The sequence below is a fragment of the Eumetopias jubatus genome, unplaced genomic scaffold (genome assembly GCF_037043125.1).
Source record: "Eumetopias jubatus isolate StellerSeaLion01/CBP00866 unplaced genomic scaffold, mEumJub1_p1.0 scaffold_5, whole genome shotgun sequence".
In the NCBI taxonomy this organism is placed as follows: Eukaryota; Metazoa; Chordata; class Mammalia; order Carnivora; family Otariidae; genus Eumetopias; species Eumetopias jubatus.
Genome location: NW_028274811.1, coordinates 40,926,281 through 40,952,625, shown reverse-complemented (window position 1 = coordinate 40,952,625; position 26,345 = coordinate 40,926,281). Strand labels below are relative to the sequence as shown.

The 26,345-nt window shown below is 37.9% G+C and overlaps 1 protein-coding gene and 1 pseudogene across 3 annotated transcripts in view; both read left to right on the top strand.

Moving 5' to 3' along the window:
- PLPP1 (phospholipid phosphatase 1) overlaps positions 1-26,345 on the top strand; it is a 103,317-nt gene that overhangs the window by 51,473 nt on the left and 25,499 nt on the right. For 2 of the 3 annotated variants that reach the window (XM_028119131.2, XM_088023310.1), the window contains one exon: positions 23,418-23,698. In XM_028119131.2, coding sequence (XP_027974932.1) covers positions 23,418-23,698 — 281 coding nt within the window. Of the gene's footprint in view, positions 1-17,442; positions 17,595-23,417; positions 23,699-26,345 lie in introns of all 3 variants that reach the window. The other variant, XM_028119132.2, reaches the window with a different exon arrangement.
- On the top strand, positions 22,240-22,349 carry LOC114221031 (U2 spliceosomal RNA; annotated as a pseudogene).

The following is a 26,345-nucleotide window of genomic DNA, read 5'->3' as shown; positions in this document are numbered from 1 at the left end:
AATTTAATTTTTTAAAAATTCTTTTACTCCCTTTATTAACGCCTGAGGAAAAAGACAGTATGGAATAACTCTTTTGGGTTGAATTGTTATAGAATACTGTATCTGCGAAGTTTGAGATTTGGTAATGTTTGAGAGGATGAGGGAGATCATTTACTGTGTGTATATGGATTTTCTGAAGTTCTTTGTTTTCGGCACACAGTTTAAAAAATCCTGTTTCTTTAGGGTGATCTAAAAAAGACAAATTAGGCCCAATTTTTTGAGTAGCTACTTAGATGATAATAAGAAATTGCTAGTGACGAAGAAGAAAGAATAGATGGATTAATATATTTTTATAAGGTATAAGGTAATATATAAGTAAAGTATTGTTCATGGTCAGAGTGTCCATAAATGCCCTCCACTGGTGTTTGTTGGCTTTTATGGCATGGCAAGTCTCTCTTGACACTCTTTCCTGTACTAGTCCAGAAACTGGTATCAAAACAGTGTATTGTTCCACTTGCCATGTTAACATAGGTGCTGTGGCTGCCTTTTTCCAGATTCGCCCCAACAGGCACAAGGAAATATGGTTTACTAGGGTAGGCATGATCTCTTTTGCTCCATTGTGTCCATAGCGCCAAACACAGTGCTTGGTATGTCATAATTGTTTAAAAATATAGTTAGAAGGGTGCCTGTGGGTGGCTCAGTTGGTTAAGTGTCTGACTATTGATTTCAGCTCAGGTCGTGATCTCAGGGTCCTGTGGCAGGCTCCCTGCTTAGCGGGGTTCTGTTTGTCTCCCTTACTCTCTGCCCCCCCCGCCCCCTGCTCACTTGCATGTTCTTTCTCTAAAATAAATAAATAGATCTTTAAAAATATATACTTATTCCCATATGGAGCTATGTTTCCTGTCAACGTTGTTATGGAAAGTACTGATTCAATCAGTTGCTCTGAGCAATTTTTCCAGCACGCTTTCTGTATATAATTGTCACAAAGTGAAGTTATACCAGATGTATCCCTAAATAATTTGCCCTCATCACAGACTTTTTTTTATTTAAGATTGCTTTTCATGCTATGTTTGGAAGACGTAGTGTGTAGATTTAGTATATTAATGATTATATATTCATTTTATGGAACCCTTGAAAATATTTTGATAAATTTTAACTTATATTGGATGTACTTAGAGGAGAGAAGAGTTACATAAATATTGAATATATTACTGCCAGTAATGAAAACTGAAGTTCTCTTCATGTCACAGTAGCCAAGCTTACTCAGTTTCACTGTTGTTTTCCTAAATGCTGTGACTTTTTAAGGGATTCACTGGGAAAAAATATCTTCTCATATAATCTTCTTAAAAAGAGTTTCTGGGATGGGGCGCCTGGCTTAGTCATTTAAGGGACTGACTCTTGGTTTTGGCGAAGGTCATGATCTCAGGGTTGGTGTCAAGCCCCTTATGGGGCTCCACGCTCAATGGGGAATCTGTTTGAGATTCTCTCTCTCCCCCTCTGCTCCTCCCCGCTGCTCACGCATGTGTTCTTTCTCTAAAATAAATCTTTAAAAAAAAAATAGTTTCAGGGGTTGTTATGGAATGCCTTTGCTAATAAGGTTAAGGGGTGAAGAACAACTTTTGCTTCCCACACTGAGCACAACTCCACTACCTAGTAGACGTTATCTTCTAACTTTTCTACTGCATTTCTTGACAAATTTGTAGGATTTGAATGGGTTGAATGTTATTTCTAGAGGAAAACTCTGATTTTTGAGAAGTCCTAAAATCTTTTTATACTAAACAAGCTTCATCAGTGAATTGTATGTGATAAGACAATTGAAATTAAAATGTTCATTTTGCTTACAACCAGGAATTAGGTCTTCTTACCATCTAAACTTGCTTTCAGGGGCACCTTGCTGGCTCAGTTGGTGTAGTGTGTGAGTTTTGGTCTGGGGCTTGTGAGTTTGAGCCCCACATTGGGTGTAGAGATTACTTAAAATCTTAAAAAAAATAAATAAACTTGCTTTCAGAGTTAAATCTCCTCACCCCCCACCCCCCGCTTTTTCAAGCAGAAGTGACATAATTGAATTTAGTAAACACTGAGTTGGCAAAATGGCCAAGTTGAAATATATTTTTGATGGATATAGTGAAATTAACATGCAGTTATTTTAGGATATATGAAAAAGGTCAAATTTATTTTCTTTCCATTAATTCTTTTTTTAAAGATTTTATTTACTTGAGAGAGAGTGTGAGCACAAGCAGCAGGAGTGGCAGGCAGAGGGAGAAGCAGGCTTCCTGCTGAGCAAGGAGCCCGATGCAGGACTTGATCCCAGGATCCTGGGATCATGACCTGAGCCAAAGGCAGACTGAGCCACCCAGGCATCCCTCCTTTCCATTAATTCTTAACCTTTTTGTAAAACAAACCAATTTTTTTTTTTACAAATTCATCTCTGAATATATGAAAATATTAGTATGATCCTTGTGGGTCAAAGAGTATGAAGGCAGAGTGTGTCAGTATGACTTATTTCAGAAGTGTCATCTGACGTACTTTAGATAAAAGCGTAGGCATTTGGGGTGCCTGGCTAGCCCAGTTGGTGGAACATGTGACTCTTGATCTCCAGGTTGTGAGTTTGAGCCCCATTTGTGATGTGGAGTATACTTAAAAAAAAAAAGTAAAGGCATTTCTGATAATATTTCATTATTTTTCTCTTTCGTAAGTAGTATTTTGAAAACTGTAGGTCGGGATGTTCTTTACTTTTTTAGGTTTTAAGAAATTGGTTGGACCCAATTCTATATAACAAATTGACTGAAACCCCATTTCTTTGAAAGCTTTTTTTGTAATTAAAAATAAATTTTCACCTTGAATTTGGCAATGAGTTTTTAGATAATGACACCAAAAGCATGATCCTTGAAGTAAATAATTGGTAAGTTGGGCTTCATTAAAATTAAAAACTTCTGCTCTGCATATAGCCACAGACTGAGGGAAAATATCTATAAAACACCTATCTATTAAAGGACTGTATCTGAAATATACAAAGAACTCTTAAAACTCAACAATAAGAGAACAAACTACCCAACTGAAAAGTAGGGAAGAGATCTGAACAGACAGTCACCTCACCAAAGCAGATATACAGATGGCAAATAAATGTATAATAGGTTGGCCAATATCTTCATTAGGGAGTTGTAAATTAAAATAATAACGAGATACCACTACACACCTATTAGAATGGTTAAAATCCAAAACACTGACAACAACTGCTGGTGAGGATGTGGAGCAACGGAAGTTTTCATTCATTGCTGGTGGCACTGTAAAATGGTACAGTCACTCTGGAAGACGGTTTGGCAGTTTCTTAGAAAACTAAACATAATCTTATATGATCTAACAGTTGTGCTCCTAGCTATTTACCCAAATGAATTCAAAACTTAGGTCACGCAAAACCAGCACACAATATTTAGAGTAGCAGCTTTATTCATAATTGCCAAAATTTGAAAACCACTGTGATTTCCTTCGGAAGGTGAATGGATAAACTGTGGTATGTCTTTATGATGGAATATTATACAGTGCTACAAAGAAGTGAGCTATCCAGTCATCAAAAGACATAGAAGAACCTTAAATGTGTATTGTGAAATGAAAGAAGCCATTCTGAAAAGGCTACATAGGGTATGCTTCCAACTATATGACATTCTGGAAAAGGCAAAACTTTGGAGACAATAAAACGATGGATCAGTGGTTGCCAGGTGTTTGGGAGAGGACAGAGGAGGGATGAGGGATTGGAGTACAGAAGATTTTTAGGGCAGTGAATCTATTCTCAATGATGCTATACTGGTGGATGCATGTCATTATGTATTTGCCAAACACATAGAATGTACAACAAAGAATAACCCTAATGTGAACTATGGAGTTTAGTTAATAGTGTATCAGTATTGATTCTTCAGTTATAACAGAAAGACATTGATAGTACTTTACAAATTCAGTCTTTACAAGGAAAAAACAAGGAACTGAAATCTTGTGGCACTTACAGTCTGATAATTAAGATACATTTAGTACATTTTATGTGGGGGGACCATTACTGTTGCAGGCTTTATTATGCAATAAAACTTGAATGCATTTAAAATTTCTTGGCTTCCTGAAAAATAATAGGTTGAATTTAGAAACATTTTTTAATAGTGAAGATTTTATCTAAATACAGATTCACAGTCCATTATCCAAAACTCTTGGAGCCAAAACTTTTTGAGTTTTTGAAAGGTTATATGATTCATATACCTTATGTAACATTCTTGGCAGGGTCTAGAACATAATCAAAGACATTAAGATCTATATAGTGAAATATGACTAGTCCAAGTAAGTGAGGTAAATAAAGGCTAGGATCATTTCTTCATTTCTTCAGGTTAAGTTTTGCCATTAGTAAGTTCTGGTCAGAATTTTGAGGGTCTTGAATCTTAGAATAAGGGATTGTGGGCCTTTTAAAGAAAGCTCATTTAAAATTATTTAATTCCTTGGTCATGTTGTATGGTTACCTTAAACACATGTTTAAAAATCCTTCATTTAGTTTCTGCTGAGAAACAGGACCTATGTTTAAAAGTTTAAGTTTAAAACTGCTTATGTGAAACTACCTTATTTGTGATTGGAGTGCAGGATTGGTGATGTAAGCCATAAAAAATAAACATGTCCAATGCAGCACAAGGATTTTGAATACTACCTTATTCAGTAATTGTGAAGTGTGTGCAAAAATAGTGTCTGTAAAGAAGTCACTCATGAAACATTTTAGTGTTTCCCTGTAGCCATAAATAGCTTATGTTGTGTATCTAGCTTTCTGGAAGATCACTTAATATTCTATTGTAGCCACATTCCTGTGGGTTCCTTCTTTAAATAAGAATTTTAAAAAAATCCTCCACCATTTTTGTCAATTTTTAAAGATTATTTGAGAGAGAATGAGTGAGCTAGAGACAGAGAGCATGAGCAGGGGAGGGGAAGAAGGAGAGGGAGAAGCAGAATCCCTGCTGAGCAGGGAGCCCGATGCAGGGCTCCATCCCAGGACCCCAGGATCATGACCTGAACTGAGGGCAGACGCTTAACTGAGCCACCCAGGCACCCCGAATTCCGCATTACTTGCAGAAAGAAAACTTTGTGTGTTTTTAGCTCTGTTTTTGGACTGTGAACAGTCAGCACCAGTTCAGAGCATGGATTCAGAGCAACCACCTTTTATTTTTTTTATTTTTTTAAAGATTTTATTTATTTGACAGAGAGAGCACAAGCAGAGGGAGAGAGAGGGAGAAGCAGGCTCCCTGCTGAGCAAGGAGCCCGATGTGGGACTCGATCCCAGGACCTGGGCCGAAGGCAGCCGCTTAACCGACTGAGCCACCCAGGCATCCCTGGAGCAACCACCTTTTAGAAGGCAGGTCCCAGTTGCTGTTCACCACAGTAGGTAGCAGCGGGGAGTACTCTTTTTAATCAAATGACTTTCCAACAGCTGTTCTTGGCTTGGCTATCTTGGCTTAGATGGTGGGGTAGGGTGGGGATCTAATTTGTGATGTCGTTGTATCTAGGGGGGTTATAAGCAGAGGTCACTGGCAGGGCAGTAAAAGTGGGGTGAATGGTCTAGTGATTCAGTGATTTTTCCCAGTAGAATACATGGGAGTTGTTGGGGCGCCTGGGCGGCTCAGTCATTAAGCTTCTGCCTTCGGCTTAGGTCATGATCCCAGGGTCCTGGGATCGAGCCCCGCATTGGGCTCCCTGCTCAGCGGGAAGTCTGCTTCTCGCTCTCCCTCTGCCTACTGCTCCGCCTGCTTGTGCGCTCTCTCTCTCTCTCTCTGTCAAATAAATAAATAAAATCTTAAAAAAAAAAAAAAAAGAATACATGGGAGTTGTGAAGCACAGTGTACCAATCATGTGTTCAGTTAAATATATATGTTCAATCGGATACATTCTTTTTTTTTTTTAAGATTTTATTTATTTATTTGACAGAGAGACAGCGAGAGCAGGAACACAAGCAGGGGGAGTGGGAGAGGGAGAAGCAGGCTTACTGCGGAGCAGGGAGCCCAATGCGGGGCTGGAGCCCAGGACCCTGGGATCATGACCTGAGCCGAAGGCAGTCGCTTTACAACTGAGCCACCCAGGCGCCCCAATCAGATACGTTCTTATACTTGAGTGTTAATCTTATGATATACCTAAAACCATTCTTTTAGGAGCTCTCAAAATTTGAGAGAAAAAACATAAGGTTTCTTTCAAATTAATTTCTCTGTAACTTGGGGGTAGAGAGTATACCCTTATTTAATTTTAGCTGTACATTACCTGTTTCCAGGGTGGAGAGTAGTTCTATTTTGTGTGTCCTAATAGGAAAATCATTGGTCAAGGAGATGAAAAGAGTAACTGGAAAGGCTCCCATTTTGTTTACTATAGAATTTTGCTTATTCTCTTTGAAATTATTGTAATCTGGGTGCTTGTTGTGTGGTTTAGAACTTTTTCATATATGGTAAATATAGGCTGTGTTCTATCACATGAGTGTCTCCTGTGTATGAATTACTACTATGTTACAGATTCTTTATCTTCCCATGGCAGCTCTCTGAGGCTGGTAGGTATTTTTCCTTTATAGCTATCAAAGGGCATAGTTGGGATTTTAACCTCAAGTCTACCTTACTCTGTTGGTCACATTCTTTTTGACAATACTTCATTGTCTTCAGTGTGGAGTGGGCCTATTTTGATGGAAGTGGGTAAGTCCTGTAAATTCTTCTGTTTTGGTTTTCTGTTGTCATTTGGAAGTTATGAATGTGAGTCAAGGTGGTGAAAATTAGATTAGGGAAGAGTGGCAGGAAGCTTGGGTTAGGGTGATAGCAGCCACCAAAGCTTAAGGTGGAGCTTGTCTGTCTAGGTTGACTTTATCTACTGGAGTAATTTCTGAATCCTGACCTAAACTCCTTGAGAGTGAATATTTGAATTTGAATCTGTTTCTTTGCTCCACTCCTGAAATTCAGTGTGACTTTATACAAGTCACTTAAATCGTTTATGTGTATTTCTCTAACTGAAAAAGAATGTTCTTCTGTTCATTAGAAAGCCATGAGAAGAGCACGGGTTTCACTGACGCAAATAATAGACCAATTTCAAAGTCTGTCCTTGTTCCTAAGCATAGAGTTCACTGATATTGCTCCCAGTGTAGCAAACCACTTTGGTGTTGTATTTTGGAGAAAGCCACTGCCAATTACTCATCTTTTAAGTGGAAGCAAAATGCTTTGCATGTACTTTTTACCCCTAATCTTTTCTTATTGTCTAATTTTACTACTCATTTAAGGTTTTCATAAGCTTTTCTGTAGACCTTAGAATAACTCTAGAAGAATTTCTGGTGGTTTATTGTACTTGAACATAGTTCAGTAGCCTTCTTGGGAATCTTTCAAGAATAAGCTGATCCTCCCCCTCCCCAAATTTAATAAGAAATTCTCAGTTCCCTTAATTTTTCTACTTCAGAGATCCATTTCATTGTCTGTCTCAGCCATTAAACTTCCTTGATCATATCCTACTTGATGCCATTTCTAATAAATTAAACCCCTCCATAATCTGAGTTTTAAGCACTCTGCTTTCTAATCATCACCTTCATGAAAACAATTCCTCTCAGACATCAGCAGTTTCTAAGTTGTTAAATCTAAAGATTTTTTAAATTTATTTATTTGAGAGAGAGAATGAGAGAGAGCACGAGAAGGGGGAGGGTCAGAGGGAGAAGCAGGCTCCCCGCTGAGCAGGGAGCCTGATGTGGGACTCGATCCTAGGACTCCAGGATCATGACCTGAGCTGAAGGCAGTTGCTTAACCAACTGAGCCACTCAGGCGCCCCTGTAAGTTGTTAAATCTAGTGGTCTTCATCTTACTTGATCTATCAGCAGCATTCAGAAAACACTTAAAACGTGTTTTATTTTGAAATAATTTTAGACTCTCCTACAAGTTGCAAAACTAGTTCAGAGAGTTCTGGTCCCTTCACCCAGGTTCCTCCAGGGTTAACATGGGTGTGGGGTGTGTGTGTGTGTGTGTGTGTGTGTGTGTGTGTGTGTGTGTGAAATTCTATGAAATTTATCACATGTAGAGATTTGTGTAACTGTTCAGAACTGTTGATCACCCCAGAGAAACTCCCTCAGATTGTCTCTTTCTAGTCACACCCTCCCCCAGTCCTTAACACTTGACAACCAATGATCTATATTCTCCATCCCTATAATTTTGTCATTTATGTTATATAAATGGATTCATATAGTATATATTTGAAGTTGGCCTTCTGAAATGGACCTTTTTTTTTTTTACTCACAGTTGAGCCCATCAATAATTTATTTTTTTACTGTTGAGTAATAGATGGATGTATTGTAGTTTATTTTTCTGTTTGTCTGAAGGACATCTTGGTTATTTCCAGTTTTTGACCATTACAAGAAAAGCTCTATAAGGTTCATTTTTTTGTGTGTGTGTATGGATGACTATTCCAACATCATTTACCAAAAAGATTCTTCCTTCTCCATTGGATTGCTTTTGTATCTTTGTAAAAAAAAAAAAAAAAAAAGTTGGCTGTATTTGTATGGGTGAACATAAGCTTTCTTTCTTTCTTTTTTTTTTTTTTTTAAGTTTTCATTTTTCTAGGGTAGATACCCACTAGTGGAATTGCTGTCTTTTGGTAAATGTATGTTTAAATTTCTAAGAAACTGCTAAACTGTTTTTAGAGTGGCTATACCATTTTTCATTCTCACCAGAAATGGCTAAGAGGTCCACTTGTGCATCTTCACCAGCACTAATGATGTATTTTTCATTTTAGCCATTTTAATAAGTGTGCAGTGGTGTGTCCTTAGGGCTTTAATTTGCTTTTCTCTAATGGCTATTGATGTTGAACATCTTTTCAAGTGGTTGCTGCATATCCATGTATCCTCTTTGGTCAAGTGAATGTTCAAGTTTTTGCTTATTTTCTGGTGAGATTTCAATTTACTTATTTATATTAATTTTTTTTCTGTGGAGTTTAGAGAGATCTTCATTTATTCTGGCTAAATAAGTCTTTTGTTGACTATATGATTTGCAAGTACTTTTTTCCCTGTCTGTATCTTGTCTTTTCATTCTGTTAAATGTCTTTGAGAGCAAAAATTAATTTTGAAGAATAAAGTTAATTGATTTTTTCTTTTTTTTTAAAGATTATTTATTTGAGAGAGAAAGAGAATGAACGGGGGAGAGGCACAGGGAGAGGGAGAAGGAGAGAAGCAGACTCCCCATTGAGTGGGGAGCCTGATGAGGGGCTCAATCCCATGACCCTGAGATCATGACCTGAGCTGATTTCAATCAAGAGTCAGACGCTTAACTGAGTGAGCCACCCAGACGCCCTGGTATTTTTTTCTTTTATAGACTGTGTTTTTGGTGTTGTATCCAAGAACTCTTCACCTGATCCTATTACAAAGACTTCTAAAACTGTTTTCTTCTAAAAGTTTTATAGTTTTCCATATTGTTCTATCTCTGTGATCCATTTTGTGTTAAGTTTTGTATGAAGTATGAGGTTATGTTGAGGTTCATTTTTTTTCGTATGTGTGTATGTATGACCAATTGTTCCAACATCACTTGCTAAAAAGACTCTCTCCATTGAATTACTTTTGTACCTTTTTGAAAAAACAGTTAGTTGGCTGTACTTGTGTGGGTATATTTCTGGACTTTGTTCTTCCTCCATCAATATATATGTCTTTCCTTCCTCGTGTATCATGTCTTAATTACTGTAGCTTTATATTGGGTGGTAAAATTATATATTGAGTAGCTAAAAATCAAATGGGAAAAATAAAGTAGAGCTATAAAATGTAGCTCAAAAATTTCATGAAGTGTAACTCCTCCAACTTTATTTTTTTCAGAATTGTTTAGCTGTCTAGTTCCCTTGTCTTTCCACATAAATTTTAATTTTTTTTTAAAAAATAGGGGCTTGAATTCATGACCCTGAGCTCAAGACCTGAGCTCCACATGAATTTTATAATCAGCACAAAAGAAATATGGCCAGAATTTTTATAAGAATTGCATTATAGCTATAGATCGATTTGGGGAGAATTGACATTATTACCTTGCTCAATCTTTCAATCCATGAAGATGATGTCTTTAAACTTAGTTAGGAAAAACACCATTTCATCAGTGTTTTGCAGTTTTCAGCATACAGATCCTATATATATGTACTTAGGTTTATACTTAAGTATTTAAATTTTTTGAACTGTTATTAATGGTATTGTGCCTTTTAATTTTGGTTTCCAGCTGTTCATTGCTATTATATAGACATATGATTGACCTTATAGCCTATGACCTTGCTACACACACTTAATTCTAGGACTTTTGCAATAGATTCCTTGGGATTTTCTCTACTCCCCTGATTTTAATTCTTCCTTACTGGCTGCTTTTTCTCATTCTTTGCAAGTTCCTTCTCTTCTGACTTTTTAATTTTGGAGTGCTCTGGATATCAGTTCTTGAATCCTCTTTTCTATCTATACTCATTTCTTGGTGATCTCAGTCAGTTTCATAGCTCTGATACCACCTCTGCCAAATTTACATCTTCAGCTTGGACCTCTCCCCCAGTGGGCTTTATGTCCAACTTCCTACTTGATATGCCTACTAATGGGCACCTCAAACTTGATATATCAAAGTATGAACTCTTAAATCTATCCTTTGCCTGCTCTGATATTCAGTCTCCAATCTTCCCTTTCTCAGTTAATTTAACTTTATTTTTTATTTTATTTTTTCAAAAGATTTTTATTTTAATTTTTTAAGTAGGCTCCATGCCTAACATGGGGCTAAAGCTCACAACCAACCCTTAGATCACTAGTTGGAGGTCTTCTACTGACTGAGCCGGCCAGCCACCTCCCCCTCCCCCCCTCCCTGCTCTGGTCTCTCAAATAGAAAACCTGGGGGTCATCCTTCACTCCTCTTTTCTCACACTCCTATCCAATCCATCCATCAACAAATACTGTTGACTCTACTTTGTAAGTGACTTCACAACTTGACCACTATAAGATCTGTACTGTATCTGCACTTACGTCTCCCCTCAGACTAGTGCCTGGTACAGAGTAGTAAGACCCCACTTAATTGTTGAATTGAATGATTGCTTCTTTATTAAGGAAATGGTACTCAAGACTTTGAGATTTTACCTTCTCTAGTTGAATTATATTATCTCTTAATGTTGACAAAAAGAAGTTATTTTTATATCTTCCTTAAGTTTCCTGAATTCATCAGACTTCTATTACAGATGGAGTTCCATAAGATTGTGGTCTGTATACTGAATTGTGTTCAAATGTAGTTAATATTAAACTTTTCAAGGTTCTTTAAGATTTAGTGATAGAATTTTCAAATAGGAGAATGTTCTAGTTTCAGTTAATTTTAGTTATAATTTCTTATGCTGGTTGAAAAAAATTATTTTTCATAAAAAAAACCCCTGCCTCTAGTAAAGATTAATATTAATGAAATATACTCATATCAGCACTCTATGTAACATGAGAGTGTGTTATATATAAGGTGACTGCTCTAAATTGTTTACAGCAAAAGAAAAACATTCAGTGCTTTAAGTAATAAAACTGATCTTATTTTCTTCTTCTTGAATCTTGTTTTTTGGTGTAGTTCAATAATTATTTTTGTTTCTGGTTTATTCCGTTTCCTGAACCTTATTTTATCATGTACTCCCATGTACCCGAGTACACTTTATTTTATGCATGAATGGAGCAGAGTAACTTCACAGGTTCTCTTAGTCACCACAGTTTCATGCTCTTTAAATATAAGCAGAAGGAAAAGAAGGCATTGACATATTCTTTTTACTATTTTATTAAGTATAATTATATCTTAGGTCCTCACTAGCATCTTTGACAACTCGTATTTTCAAAATTGACTCTTTCCTACTTGGAATTTCCCCATTGGTGAGTAAACAAAGGTAGGTTTTCAAATGAACTACTAAAGAAGGTAGACTAAATAAACACCTCCCTTATCTGTCTAGCCTAGGGCCACAGTGAAGTATTAAAAGTAACAACAGACCCGTTTATTCTACAGTTCAGTCTATACCTTTACATTTTTTATAGTTCTAGTCTCCATCTACATCCTCCCCTTCTTGTTCAGGCATTAGGAGAATATGATCCCTGAGATATTTCACAAATGGACGTCGTCCTCTCTGTTTGGTGGTATATTTTATCTGCCAGTGGGGTATGTTCCTCTTCGAGGCTACTGAAGTGTGGTGTCTGATAGTTTTGTGTCCGGATTTCTCAGGCTGAGGTTTACTGCTCTTAGCCTTGGGGAAGTATGTCCCTTAATGATTTGCTGCTGTGGACTCAGGAATTGCATGCCACTCTTTCCTGAGCATCAGATAGTTTTATAACCCCTAATGGAATACCATTTTACAGTAAAAAAGAACAAGATACCAGTCTATGCTACACCATTGATGAACCTTAAAACATTATTTTGTGGAGGTGTTTGTGTAGTTTTCACTATTTCCCTTCACATGTAAAAAAGTTCTTAACCACAGTTTCTCAGTTCTGCTGGACACCCCACCGCCAGTCTTTCCAACTAACACCTTTGTTTATATCATGGTTTCAAGATGCTGAGTATTTGTGCAGAGGAAGTTAAAGATGTGCGACCGTGGTTTTTTTTTTTTTAAGATTTTATTTATTTTATTTTAGAGAAAGCACTCATGTGCATGGGTTGGGGGAGTTGCAGAGGGGAGGAGAGAGAGAATCTCTAGCAGACTCCCCACTAAGCACAGAGCCCAGTATGGGGCTCTATCCCATGACCCCGAGACCACGACCCGAGCTGAAATCAAGAGTTAAGAGGCTTAACCAACTGAGCCACCCAGGCACCCAACCATGTTCTTATGTTATCTTTTACTGTCTCTGGTAAAGGATGAAGAAGTGCTCTGGTGGTATTTAGTTGGTGAAAGTGGTGAGTTACCCTATCACACATTCTCTTTTGAACTATGACAGATATCCACTAGTAGAAAGTAGAAGGCTGTATTTATTTGTGGGTAAGTATGAGTTTACCATGCAGAAAATCTGATTCTTAAATGGGTGAATATGACTAGCTACATGGGCATATTAAAAAGCAGAATGTGGGAGTGTAGAGTGGTATGGCCATTTTGGAAAACAGGTTGGCAATTTCTTTCTTTTTTTTTTTTTTAAGATTTTATTTATTTGACAGAGACACAGCAAGAGAGGGAACACAAGCAGGTGGAGTGGGAGAGGGAGAAGCCGGCTTCCCACTGAGCAGGGAGCCCCATGAGGGGCTTGATCCCAGGACTCTGGGATCATGACCTGAGCTGAAGGCAGATGCTTAACGACTGAGCCACCCAGGTGCCCCCAGGTTGGCAATTTCTTAAAAAGTTAAATATAAACATATACCATATGATTTGGCCATTCTACTCTTAGGTGTCTACTCATTAGGAAGGGAAATTATATGTCCACACAAAAACATGTATGTGAATGTTTATAGTGGTATTAGTTCTACTAGACAAAAACCGAAACAATTCAAATATCCACTGATGAATGGATAAACCAGATGTTGTATATACATGCAGTAGGATACTATTTAGCAATACAAAAGGAAAAAAATGCATGCTACAATGTGAATGAACCTCAAAAACATTATGCTAACTGATAAAAGGACTTAAGATATACCACATATTGAATGATTGCGTTTAAGTGAAATGCTCAAAAAGAAGCAGAAAACAGATGAGTGGTTGCCTGGGGTGGGCAGTAGGAGCAAGGATTGAATGCAAATGTACTTGTGAGAATTTTGGGGGTAATGAAAAAGTTCTAAAACTGTATTGTGGTGATGGTTGTACAACTCTTTAATTTACCTAAATCACTGAATGATATACTTATGAGTGGATGAATTTTATGGTATGTGAACTCTACCTCAGTAAACTTTTTTTTCAAAAAGGGAATGAAAATGAATTTTGTAAACTGAAGTATTAAGAAAAACATTGTTTGACAAATGTAGTCATTTGACTAATGATGAAAAGGGATTGTCTTGGAGGTGTAACCTTTCAGGTAAAAGGAAAAAAGGGTGTTTGATTTACATTGAGAAAAGAGTAAATGGAACCCTTCTCTTTTGCCTTGAAATCTGTAGTTAACAATAGCATCAGATGTTTTTACTTAAATTTTTGCATTTCTCCATATTTTTGTACACTGTGGCTGATAAATTGTGGTTATATAAAATAACCTTTTTGGAGCAGTTTCTCAAGGACCTTAACATTTATGTCCTTTGGCTTGTAATTCCACATAAAAAGTATATTCTCAGGAAATAATTAGAAATGAAAACAAGGTCTAGTATTTGGAAATGTTCACTCTAGCATTACAAAGGGTAATAAAAAAATTAGTAATCGACATGCTCTCACAGTAGGAGGAGTTTTTATAATTGTTTTAGTTATGGCTCTGTTGGTTGCAAGGGGCAGAATTCCTTTATAACTAGCTGAAGTAAGGTTGGGTTTTGCTGACAGGATACAGGGCACTCTAACAGCTCCAAAACAGCAAGATCAGTGAGGCCCTTTGGCAATGGGGAGCCAAAGCCACTGTCCCCATTTCTCACTCTCAGGGGCCAGGCTAGTCACTTCTGTTTTCTTTGCAGGCCTACTTTGTCCTCAGCCTCTTCTTCAGCCATTCTTTCTTGTGCATGGTTCAGTGCTGCTTGCCAGCTCTGACTGAGTCAGTCTTTGTTCCACTTCCAAAACTTCCAGAGCAGGAGTCTGGACTAGGTCATCTTTTTGAGCCTGAAGTGGGTCAGTGAACAACTGGTGATTTGATCATCTCCAACCCCTTTTTGGGGTCTACATTCAGGTTTAGTAAAAGTGAAATGGTGTTGGATAATGACATTGATAAAATCTCATGGACTCTCAGAAATTGCAAATATTAATCTAAAATATTTCTAAGGCCTTCTGTGATAAAATTGCTTTTCACTCACACTCTCAAAAGAATAGTGTGCATTTGTGGTAGATCCCTGCTTTTAAAAATTTTTATTTTTTTAATCATTCCTTACTAAAATCTCCATGGTATGGCTTCCACCCTTTCTTCCTTATTAAAACCAATTTTACTAAGTCTGGCTCTTGAAAATGTATTAGATGCTGTGGCTCAATCACTACAACCTGAGATGCTGTCTCTGGACTTGACCTCAGTGATGTTATTCTCTCCTGACCTTTCTCCGGCCCTCCAGGTCTGCCTCAGTGGATCTTCCTCCTGTGCTCATCCCTTCAGTATTGTTGCTGCCCTGTGCCTCACCCTCCTCTTCTTTTCATTTCATATCCATCCTGCTCTTTCTTTTACCTCTGTGGCTTCACAGATCCTTTATATCCCCAAATCTCTTGTCTTCGTTAGATGCCTTCTGCTGAGTTCTGTGGTAACCACCAGCTTTTTGAATATCATCAGAACTTCTCTTTTGAACCTTCATAGCTGTTTGTACCTCTGTTTATTCTCTGCTGCACCCATGGATTGTGCCTTACATAACTTCGTATTCCTGCTAGCACCTACCAGAATTCTTTGACAGTGGGTTCACTCAATATTTACCCATCTATATATTCCTGTTTTTAAAAATGGGCTAATTATACTTGTATGTGATTTTATTTTCTTTCCTTCCTATCCTAAGAAAAATACCCACAAACTTTTTTTCTAAATCTAAAAATAATTTCCAACGTAGTTGTTTTGGTCAGAGGAAAAAAAAAAAACAAAACCCAGCTTAGTGGATATGCTTGCTAAGAACATTTTTCAATATATTTGGGCCTATTAATGTGAATTTTTCCTTAGAATAAGGACATAAAGCCTCCTGAGTTTTGGACACTAATCATATGTGGATTTAATTTCTGTACTAGGTATTTTCTTGTCTCACTACAAAAGAAAGAAATGATTGAAAAATTCAACCAATTCAGAAATATGCAATGTAGAGATGGAAAGTTTCCATTATTATGTGTAGAGTTCTTGCAAGTAGAATTGAACTGTAGAAATGGTGGTATTTGTGAATACAAAATAAATTTGCTCATGCGGTAAGAGTATGGCTGTTGGTTGAAGGGTGAATGGTTAGTGACTGTGTAGGGCAGGCAGCAACTGATAGCACAGATCTGCTTACTGACCTCCAAAGTGTGCGCTGCTGTGTGCAGAAGCTTTGTGCTGGAGCTGTAGTATCTGTATTAAAGGCTTGGGCATTTCGCCCTATTCCTCTGAATGCAGACAGTTTAGTTGAATCAGAGGATAGTCTGAAATCAGATATGAGAGGTGGTATAAGGGTCAGTTAGCAAAGTCAATTCTAATTTATTTTATTTATTTATTTATTTGTAATTGTAACTTTTACTAGAAGTATGGCTTTGGGAACCTTGTGAATGTCTTAAAGACTTCTAATGGGTTGCCATTCTTGGCAGATGATTTAACACAAAGGTAGAAACTTTGGTTCATGTATTCAGGGTGTAAATGAAAAACAGGAAGATAAATGAACTAGGAATATACTTCTTTTCATTTAGCTCTTGTAGGTAGAACATACTTGATATTTGTAGTAATGACACTCAGGCAGAGTAGCAGAGTTGTGTTTGTCATTAAGCCTTTGGGGTTTTAGTGGAGTTAATGAGACCTGTAAATGGTCATCAAGACTTTGTGCTTCCTGGAAAGAGCACTTAAACATACAATGAGTATGTTAGCTTGGTGGCTATGGCATTAACTGCTGGGAGAATGGGTCTCTGAGAGAGACAATCTTCCATACTTGGGTAAGTCTCGACATAGACCTCATGTTGAAGGTTTCTGCTAACCTATAACTCTTTCCTAGCATTCCTAGTTGGTATGCTGCCTATTAATCAGTATGTCTGCTTCAGTGAAGGAGACCTGAATTCTTAAAGCTGACTTTTAGGGAAAAGACAGTTTTAGGAGGTGAGTGTGAGACATAATCTTGAGGGAAAACATGGGTGAAAACAGAACTGTCTTTTGGTGTTTTTGTGCTTGACTTCATTTTTTCTTAAACTTGGTTAATAAGTTCAGATCCTTTTCACAGCAGCTCGAAACTTGCTATAGACAGTATAGAAACGGGTGGATAACATATTATTTAGATACTCTGATGGCTTAGCCAGGACCATGTCCTGTCCAAATGTGGTAGTAATGTAGAGACAAAATGGGTAATGTCAAAAAGCTGTTTTCCTTTTGGAAGCAAAGTGCGTGACAGATGCGTTTGGGAATAGTGTTGAAAACCCTGTGATTGAGTGGCAAACGAGCATGAGAAGGGATTTTTTTTGTCTTCTCTGCCATCTGTTTAGCATGTTCGGGCAGAAACAAAGGGAAGAAGATACTCTTGGTTAGATTGGTTAAGCATTAGTCCCCTTTCTATCTTTTTAATCTCAACTGTAATCTTTCTAACTTGTGTTGCATGCATTGCTGCATTTCCTTTTTATGTGTGCTCGTATTTATTTTCATGGCAAATGCATTTTTAAACAGTCTCTGGGATAATTATTGCCATTAATTAATTTTCATATTTCCATTTTAATGATATTTTCATTTATTCCTTTTGCTAGCTGGATTGCCTTTTGCAATTCTTACTTCAAGGCATACCCCCTTCCAACGAGGAATATTCTGTAATGATGAGTCCATCAAGTATCCTTACAAAGAAGACACCATACCTTATGCGTTATTAGGTGGAATAATCATTCCATTCAGTATTATTGTTGTAAGTCAAATCCACTTTTCCAAGTTTATTACTTTTGGGCAGTTGGCTTAATTTTGTGTTAATCTGTTAATGACTGAATGCATAAATGTCCAAAACAATGTATTTTTTTAACGTTTAATTAACGTTGTTTGATCAAGGTGATCTCAGCTATTTTAAGTGGAACCAAAGGAATAACAGTGTATAATTAGAAGAATCTTACTGAATGTGTGTAGCTTTTATGCTAATATTTTCCAAGTCACTGTGGTTTTTAGAGCTCTAATTTGCTGTTATTGCAGTAATCATGCAATAGATACATGTTATAGCAGTATGTTTTTAGCATACTTTATACCTAGGGTATTACTTTACGATTTGTGGGATCTGTGTGTATGTACCTACTTTTTAGTCAGCGAGTTCTAAAAAAAGAAAAATAACTACTGTTAAGACCTCATTCTAACCCATGTTAAAGAATTTTTATATAATGCCAGAAACTAGAGAGAAAAGCCAAAGTTGTATATATAATCAGCAGTGAACACAAGAGAATTTTTACTGGTACTAAAACCTAATAGCAACTATTGCTTTTAGGATTTCAGGTGGGAATGCTTAGAGATTGTGCTCTAAGGAGAAGACATCAAGGGATTGGACTAGATTATTTCATAATTTCTCAACTGAGAGAGTCTGTGACTTAGATTAAATAGCTTTATGCTCCATGACTTGTTAACTTTAGAAGGAAGATTTATGTTGGTTAAAAGTAGAAAATATGGTCCCATCCAGGAGGTAGGCCAATAAGATAACATGTATGTCTTGTCGGTTTTGGTGTTTATTGAAAAAAAAAAAGCTTAATTTAGAAATTCAATGTTTTAGTCAAGAATGATCACAGCTCCTTATTAGCATTGAGAATTAACTCATTATTTGTGGTACATAATTAATAAAAGAAAACCTTTCTCATAAACATGTTTGTTTTATGAAACTGTGAACTCCTGGAAGGCAGAGATGGTGCTTTGTTCTTCTTGGTACCCTCGCTGCCTGCCATGGAGCCAGGAATGGTGGAACCTGGCATGTCCTAGGTGCTGGAATGAAATGAGAGTAATTACATGGTGACCTTGGCTGGCTCTCCTACAGTAAGGTGAAGTTTTAAGAAATCAGATCCCTTTAATCTAGACAAATCTTTACACTGAATTTTTACTACTAAAAAGAACAAAAGCCAAGCCTATGATTGTTCCTTTAAGAAGGTGTAGTGAGAGTAGTTTTTTTTTTAAGTATGTGTGTTTCTGAGATGCTATTTGAATTTAAAGTTTTTAATAGGATACTTAGCTGCAAATACAGTTGCCCCTTGAACAAGATGGGGTTAGGGGACACTGACACCCGGTGCAGCCAGAAATCTGTGTTAAAATTTTTGACTCCCCCAAAATTTAACTACTAATAGCCTACTGTTGCCTGGAAGCCTTCCTGATAACATAAAGAGTCAATTAACACAATTTTGTATGTTACTTGTATTATACAATAAAGTCAACTAGACAAAAGAAAATGTTAGTAAGAAAATCCTAAAGAGAGAATACATTTACAGTACTGTATAATGTAAGTGGACCCACTCATTTTGAAACACGTGCTGTTGAAGGGTCAGCTGTAGTAGCTGAGTTCATACAAGATTCTCCCTTGGAGTATTCGAACACTGCTGCAGATGGACTTGTCTTTCTTTTTTTTTTTAAGATTTTATTTATTTATTTGACAGAGACATAGCAAGAGAGGGAACACACGCAGGGGGAGTGGGAGAGGGAGAAGCAGGCCTCCCGCAGAGCGGGGAGCCCTATGTCGGGCTTGATCCCAGGACGCTGGGATCATCACCTGAGCCAAAGGCAGACAACGACTGAGCCACCCAAGCGCCCTTGGACTTGTCTTTCAATTCTTCTTGACTTTGTGTCTCAGTCAAAAGGTTGCTGCACAAGCAAAACCAGAAATCCAGTACAGACCAGAGGCCTGCTGCAGGACGGGGTTCTGATGGCTGGACACCGAGGGTGTAGGGGTAGCCTCCACCCACGCAGGGCCTGACAGAACCCTCAGTGGGCGAGAACTCGTTATGTATATTTCATGAATTCCTAAGTTTTGACTGTTTCATCATCTACTGTGAGAAAGTTATCTCTGTGTTTAATAAAACGATTATAAATTGAGTGTAGGTTTCTTAAAAAAGAACAGACTCTTTAAAGGTGCTATCAAAGTACTATTTTCATATCAGCCAACACTGCACAGGGTGGTAATTTTATGTACTAATTTAAAAAAAATTCACTTTGTTTATTAACTCCACTTATTTCAGTAAGCACTTGGTTAGACATGTAAATAAATGTTTAATTTTATTTACTAGAAAGTGGATCAGTTCTTTAAAAAAAAAAATCAGGGCTGTGATTCAGACTTCATAAGGCTTTGACCTGGCTTACAGATGATCCACAGATTAAGTGATTGAGGGAGGCTGGTGGAGAACCAGAGTTAATAGAGTTTCTCAGAAGCCAAGGGAGAATTTCAATAAGGAGAAATGATCAGTAATGTCAAATACTGTGAAAAGTTAAGGTAAATGAGAGTTGTTAAACACCTGTTCAATCCAATGAGATCATTTTGACTTTTGAAAAGGATTCAGTAGAATAAAGGGAATGAAGGTAGTTCAAGATATTTAGGAAGGAGTGGAAGTACACCAGTGATTTTATTTTTTTATTTTTTTATTTTTTTTTAAAGATTTTTATTTATTTATTTGTCAGAGAGAGAGAGGGAGAGAGAGAGAGCACAAGCGGTGGGAGTGGCAGGCAGAGGGAGAAGCAGGCTCCCCGCTGAGCAGGGAGCCCGATGCGGGACTCGACCCCAGGACCCTGGGGTCACGATCTGAGCCAAAGGCACACACTCAACCGACTGAGCACCCAGGCATCCCAGCACACCAGTGATTTTAGACTACACTTTTGGGAAGGTGGGCCCTGAAGGGGAGGTACATAATATAGGGACAGTGTAGAGATGTATAAAATCATCTTGGTTGATGGAACTATAAAGGAGATGGTGAGAAAATACTGTGGTGCATAGGTTTTAAATGGTTGAATTACATGCATTTGGGTAATTATTAGCTTTGATCTCCAAGAGCATTTTGTTTTAGGGGCACCTGGGTGGCTCAGTTGTTAAGCATCTGCCTTCGGCTCAGGTCATGATCCCAGGGTCCTGGGATTGAGCCCCGCTTCGGGCTCCCTGCTCTGTGGGAAGCTTCTCCCTCTCCCACTCCCCCTGCTTATGTTCCCTGTCTCACTGTGTCTCTCTCTCTCAAATATATAAATGAATAAAATCTTAAAAAAAAAAGTATTTTGTTTTAGTCCGCCAGACATTATCTTTAGTTCTTTAATAATTGATTCTACCTTTGGAGTGTAAATAATGCATAAGAAGTGATCACAACTCTAAGATAAGGCCACAGTCAGCTTAAGTGTGGACTTCACCAAAGGCTAAGCATTGGCATAAATGACTCAGAGGGCAGGATAAAGTATTAAAATGAAACAAAAATATGGCTGTCTTGTATAGTGAAATGCTCAGACACATCCCTACATTTAATTTAGAAAATCAATTTAGAACTTCTCTGTTGTCTAGCTCTCTCAGTGAGGATGGAGGACATAATAAAAAACGATGTACATTAACCCAGCGTTTGTCAGCTTTGGAATCCCCCTGCCCTTTCCCAGCATTAAGGGTTTTAAGTTTCAGCTTACACACCTTCTGTGAATCAGTTTGTCATCTGTACGCATTGCTCTGAATTCTCCTAGTGAGCTGACTTTCTGATCTCAGTGTCAAGAACCAGGGTTTGGGTGGCCCTAAAGAATTGGAAAAGAATTGTTTACACAAGAAGAACAGCTGACAGCTGAAGTGTGGGAGTTTTAGCTGCTCAAATTGTGGTTGATTAATATACTTGGTATATATTGTAAATGATCAAAGAGCAACTCCATAATGAAACATGAGAGAAATTCTCTCTTGCTGCTCATCTGTAAAGGCCATTGCTGGGACACCTTAGCAGTCAGAGGAGACAGTATATACTTTAATACATGGGCCACTGGAGGGGATTGGGAGAACCCTAAACACAATTGCAGAGGTGTGGTATCCCTAGAAGTGCATATGGTTTTTCTCTTCTGAGAGACCTGTTCTCAGAAAAGGATCTGATTAAGTCATTCACATTAATTACTGTAATGAGGAATCTATTTCTGTGGGGCTTAATGTGTAAACTAAGGGTGTTTACATTTTACCCAGGAGGCACCCCTTTCAATTAAAATTTACTAACCACCTACTCTGTTGGAGGCCACTATGGTGGTACTGAGTTTTTAGTCAATGACTAAAATTTGATTCTTTCTTTTGTAGTATTCATAGTCTAGTTGTCTAAGTTTTAACATTCTAATTATGGAGCCGTGGAGCCAAACGAAGAAACAACTTTTGGTGTTAGGTTCTTTTTTTTTTTTTTTTTTAAGATTTTACTTATTTATTTGACAGAGAGCGAGAGCTCAAGCGGGGGAGCGGCAGGCAGAGGGAGAGGGAGAAGCAGGCTTCCTGCCAAGCAGGGAACCTGATGCAGGGTTCGATCCTAGGACTCTGGGACCCTGACCCGAGCCGAAGGCAGACGCTTAACGACTGAGCCACCCTTTGTGCCCCTGGTGTTAGGTTCTTAATCGCTTCTTGGCCTTTTGGCTAAGATCAAGTGTAGTATCTGTTCTTACCAGTTTAAAATCTCTTTTAGGAGGCAACCATTTATTTTACCTACGATAAGGCTCACCATGAAGATAATTAATCTGCACCAAATGGAAATGTTTGAATGTTTTGTAAGATTGTTCATGTAAATTTAAGATGAAGCAGCAAGACTAGTACTTAAGAAAAATTTTGTGGCTTTCATCTCCTCACTTGCTCAACATAAATAAGCAAGCTTTTTCTTCTTGTTCAACTATTTATTTTGGTCTCAGGTAGATAGAATGTGGATTATTTTATCACCAAATGTAATTTTGTATAAATTTGCTCCTCAGTATTTTTTGGATTTCTTAGGGTTTTGGTCTGTGAACTTGTCAAGTATTGGGAAGGCTTTTTAATATGCCTTTAAACTCATTATAGCAGTATATGCTGGCTGACACACACTCTACTAGAATCTGGGAAGGCTTTGTCTCCACTTTTAGTGAAAAATAAAGAGGAAAGAATCACTAGAAATGTTTTCTTGGAGAAGGAGAGCATCGAATGTGTGTTTGGTCTGTTAATGAGACTTGTTAAGTCTGTCAGAGCCTTGTTAACCAGGCCTAGAGGTCTGGAGAGGCAGGGCTGGGAGGCTCTGTCAGCTAATCTCTGCCCTTTGTACCCTTTGGCCAGTGTTATATCCCTGCTTTTATATTAGTTTACTCCCTGAAACTATTTTACATTTTAAAATATGATGGATATTTTTGATTCAGAGGAATGTTGGCCAAAAATGAAGACACTGCCAGATAAAAGTACTTATACAAGGGATACTCTAATTAGGAAAGTTTGTGTTATTTGAACAAACCATGGTTTTTGTCATTCATGATACATCATTGTCTGCTTATTAAAACTCATTTTATTTGAGTACCAGAAAAGAAATAAGGTCTTACTGTTTCAGGTAGATTTGAAATTATTTTGGTCATTGCTTTGTAAGCAGTATACCACAGTTGATCTGACACCTTTTTTCATGGTTTAGAATTAGATATCCTCACTCTCCATTTGCAAATGAAAAAGGGTGTTTTTAAAATAAAGATTTTATTGTGATTTACCATTTTCTTTTCTATTTTTTATTTTGTTTAAAGTGCCTGGTTGCTGTTTTAACATGTTATTTTTCTGTTTCTTTTTCAGATGATTATTGGAGAAGCGCTGTCTGTTTATTATAACCTCTTGCACTCGAATTCCTTTATCAGAAATAACTACATAGCCACTATTTACAAAGCCATTGGAACATTTTTATTTGGTGCAGCTGCTAGTCAGTCCCTGACTGACATTGCCAAGTATTCAATAGGCAGACTGCGGCCTCACTTCCTGGATGTATGTGACCCAGACTGGTCAAAAATCAACTGCAGTGTTGGTTACATTGAAAACTACATATGTCGAGGGAATGCACAAAAAGTGAAGGAGGGCAGGTGAGTGTTAAATCTTCAGTGTTTGTTTTATGTGTTCTTGGAAAAGAAGGCTTCAGACACTGGAAGATGAGCCATCCACTAGCTTAGGGAGAGAAGCTAGTGTAATTACTGGGAGCTGAATTGAGATCGTATTTTGACTTATCTCTATTTCTTCTTTTTTCCCCATTTTATGCCTACCTTCTGTTTAAGAGCATTTTAATGCAGGTCTTTCCATCTCTCATGAATAATTAAAATGAACTTCATATGTCATATAGTGCAGGGCCACCATGCTTTTTCTTAAGGCACCAGATAGTAAATATTTTAGGTTTTGTGGGCCATTTGGTTAATTTGACAACTATCCATCTGTGCTGTTGTACCAGGAAAAAACAGCCATAGACAATCCTTGAACAAATGGTGGGTGTGGTTATGTTCCAGTAAAAGTTTATTAACAGAAACAGTGGCTGCTCCAGGGGTTGTAGTTTGCTGACCTTTGATGCGTGTATTAAGTTCTGCTCTATCTCTTAGTATTCTTAGAGTATGTTTTTTTGTAAGGAAACTTCATATATTGACAGCTTTAGGTCTTCAGGTTGCCCTCTTATAATGCCCTTGTTAGGCTCCTTTCTATACCTGGAGCGCTATTAGGCATGACCGAAATAGAATGTTTGGAACCCAAAAGGTCTAACTCCTTTATTGTATAGATGAGCAAACGGAGGTCCAGTAACATTAAATAAAGCCGCTATGGGGGCCTGGGTGGCTCAGTCAGTTAAGCATCCCTTCGGCTCAGGTCATGATCCCAGGGTCCTGGGAACGAGCCCCACATCGGGATCCCTGCTTGGTGGGGAGTCTGCTTTTCACTCTCCCTCTGCACCTCCCCTAGCTCATGCTTCACTCACTTTCTTTCTCTCTCTCTTTCTCAAGTAAATAAATAAAATCTTTTAAAAAAATAAAAATAAATAAAGCTACTAGTAGCAGAGCCAATTCTGCATCTCAAGTCTCTGAATTGTCAGCCTTACCTTTTCTGTATGATTGATGTTCTTATATTTTAAGATAGCTGTCACTTTATCTTAGTTATTCATCATCCAACAGATACTTTGGGTAAAATATCCTTTGACTGTTCTTTATACATTATTCTCAGGCACTTTTTTGTCCTTGTTGGTTCTCTTATAAGCTACACAGGCCTTGTAGTAGCCCCCAATTTTTGCATTTAGTGGAGATGAAAAAAACACCTTATTTAACTAAGAGTATACACTGTGCTGTGTGCATGAGATCTGGCCGTGAACTGGAAAGCTCTGGTTCTCATCTTCATGGAGCTTAGTCTAGCACAGAGGACTTAAATTAAAAAAGCGATGGCAGTGGAAGAGAACCTCCTATTGATAACGAGACCAGAGAATAGAGAGGCTGTTGAATGGCAAGCTTTGAGGTGATCATAGGAGGACTGGTAGGGGTATAAAGCCTTAATGAATGAAGGAGAGAGAAATGGCTAATGCTATAGGCAGTTGATGGTGGAAGGTGGTGTTGCTGATTTGAGTTTAGGCAAGCAAGCATTTTTTAAGAGGGCTAGGGGAAGAATGGTCCAGAAATGGCTTTGAGGAGTGATGAACTTACCAGCACCCAACACTGGGCTCTGAGAGTGTGGGATGTGGAGATCTCATTCTCTGCTCTCATAACACTACAGTGTCCTAGGGAAAGATCTCAGATTTAATGACTAGGAGGTGCAATGACTTTCAGTGAAGAGTTTGAAGACTCAGGGAAATATAGAGGACTATCCATGCCTGTGTCTCTAGTAACATGTCTCCTGCATCACCCAACAGAAAATAGGAAAACTCTAAATAATGTTTTCTCTTGTCACGGTATTTAAGAAAGTTAGGTGATAAGGGCTTACCTAAACTCCAGAAAATATCATTATAAATGATTCTTTAAGAACAGTTTCTTCACACATGTATTGTTTCTCTGGTTTGGGTACATATATTTTAGCTCAAAATTTTCTTGTAACAATATGTGTTATGAGAGATTTTTCTTTCTTACACGAGCCATTTGGACAAAATGTGAAATATTTATTTTTATTTTATTTTACTTTTTTTAAAGATCTTATTTATTTATTTGAATGAGAGAGACACAGTGAGAGAGGGAACACAAACAGGGGGAGTGGGAGAGGGAGAAGGAGAAGCAGGCTTCCTGCCAAGTAGGGAGCCCAATGCGGGGCTCGATCCCAGGACCCTGGGACCATGACCTGAGCCGAAGGCAGACGCTTAACGACTGAGCCACCCAGGCACCCCAAAATATAATTTATTTTAAATGACATAAATGGGGTGCCTGGGTGGCTCACTCGTTAAGCGTCTGCCTTCGGCTCAGGTCGTGATCCTGGGGTCCTGGGATCGAGTCCCACATCAGGCTCCCTGTTCGGCGGAAGCCTGCTTCTCCCTCTCCCACTCCCCCTGCTTCTGTTCCCTCTCTTACTGTCTCTCTCCCTCTGTCAAATAAATAAAAATCTTAAAAAAAATAAATTAATGACATAAATGTGATTACATTTCCCACTCCATATATGTCCTATTATGTATGTCTTCCTAGTGTATCTAAATTGGCCAACATGTACTATAATACTCTGATGGTACTTTTGACTTAAGTACATGTAGGTTTTTTACCCATTACCCTTTAAAGTTTCTTCAGC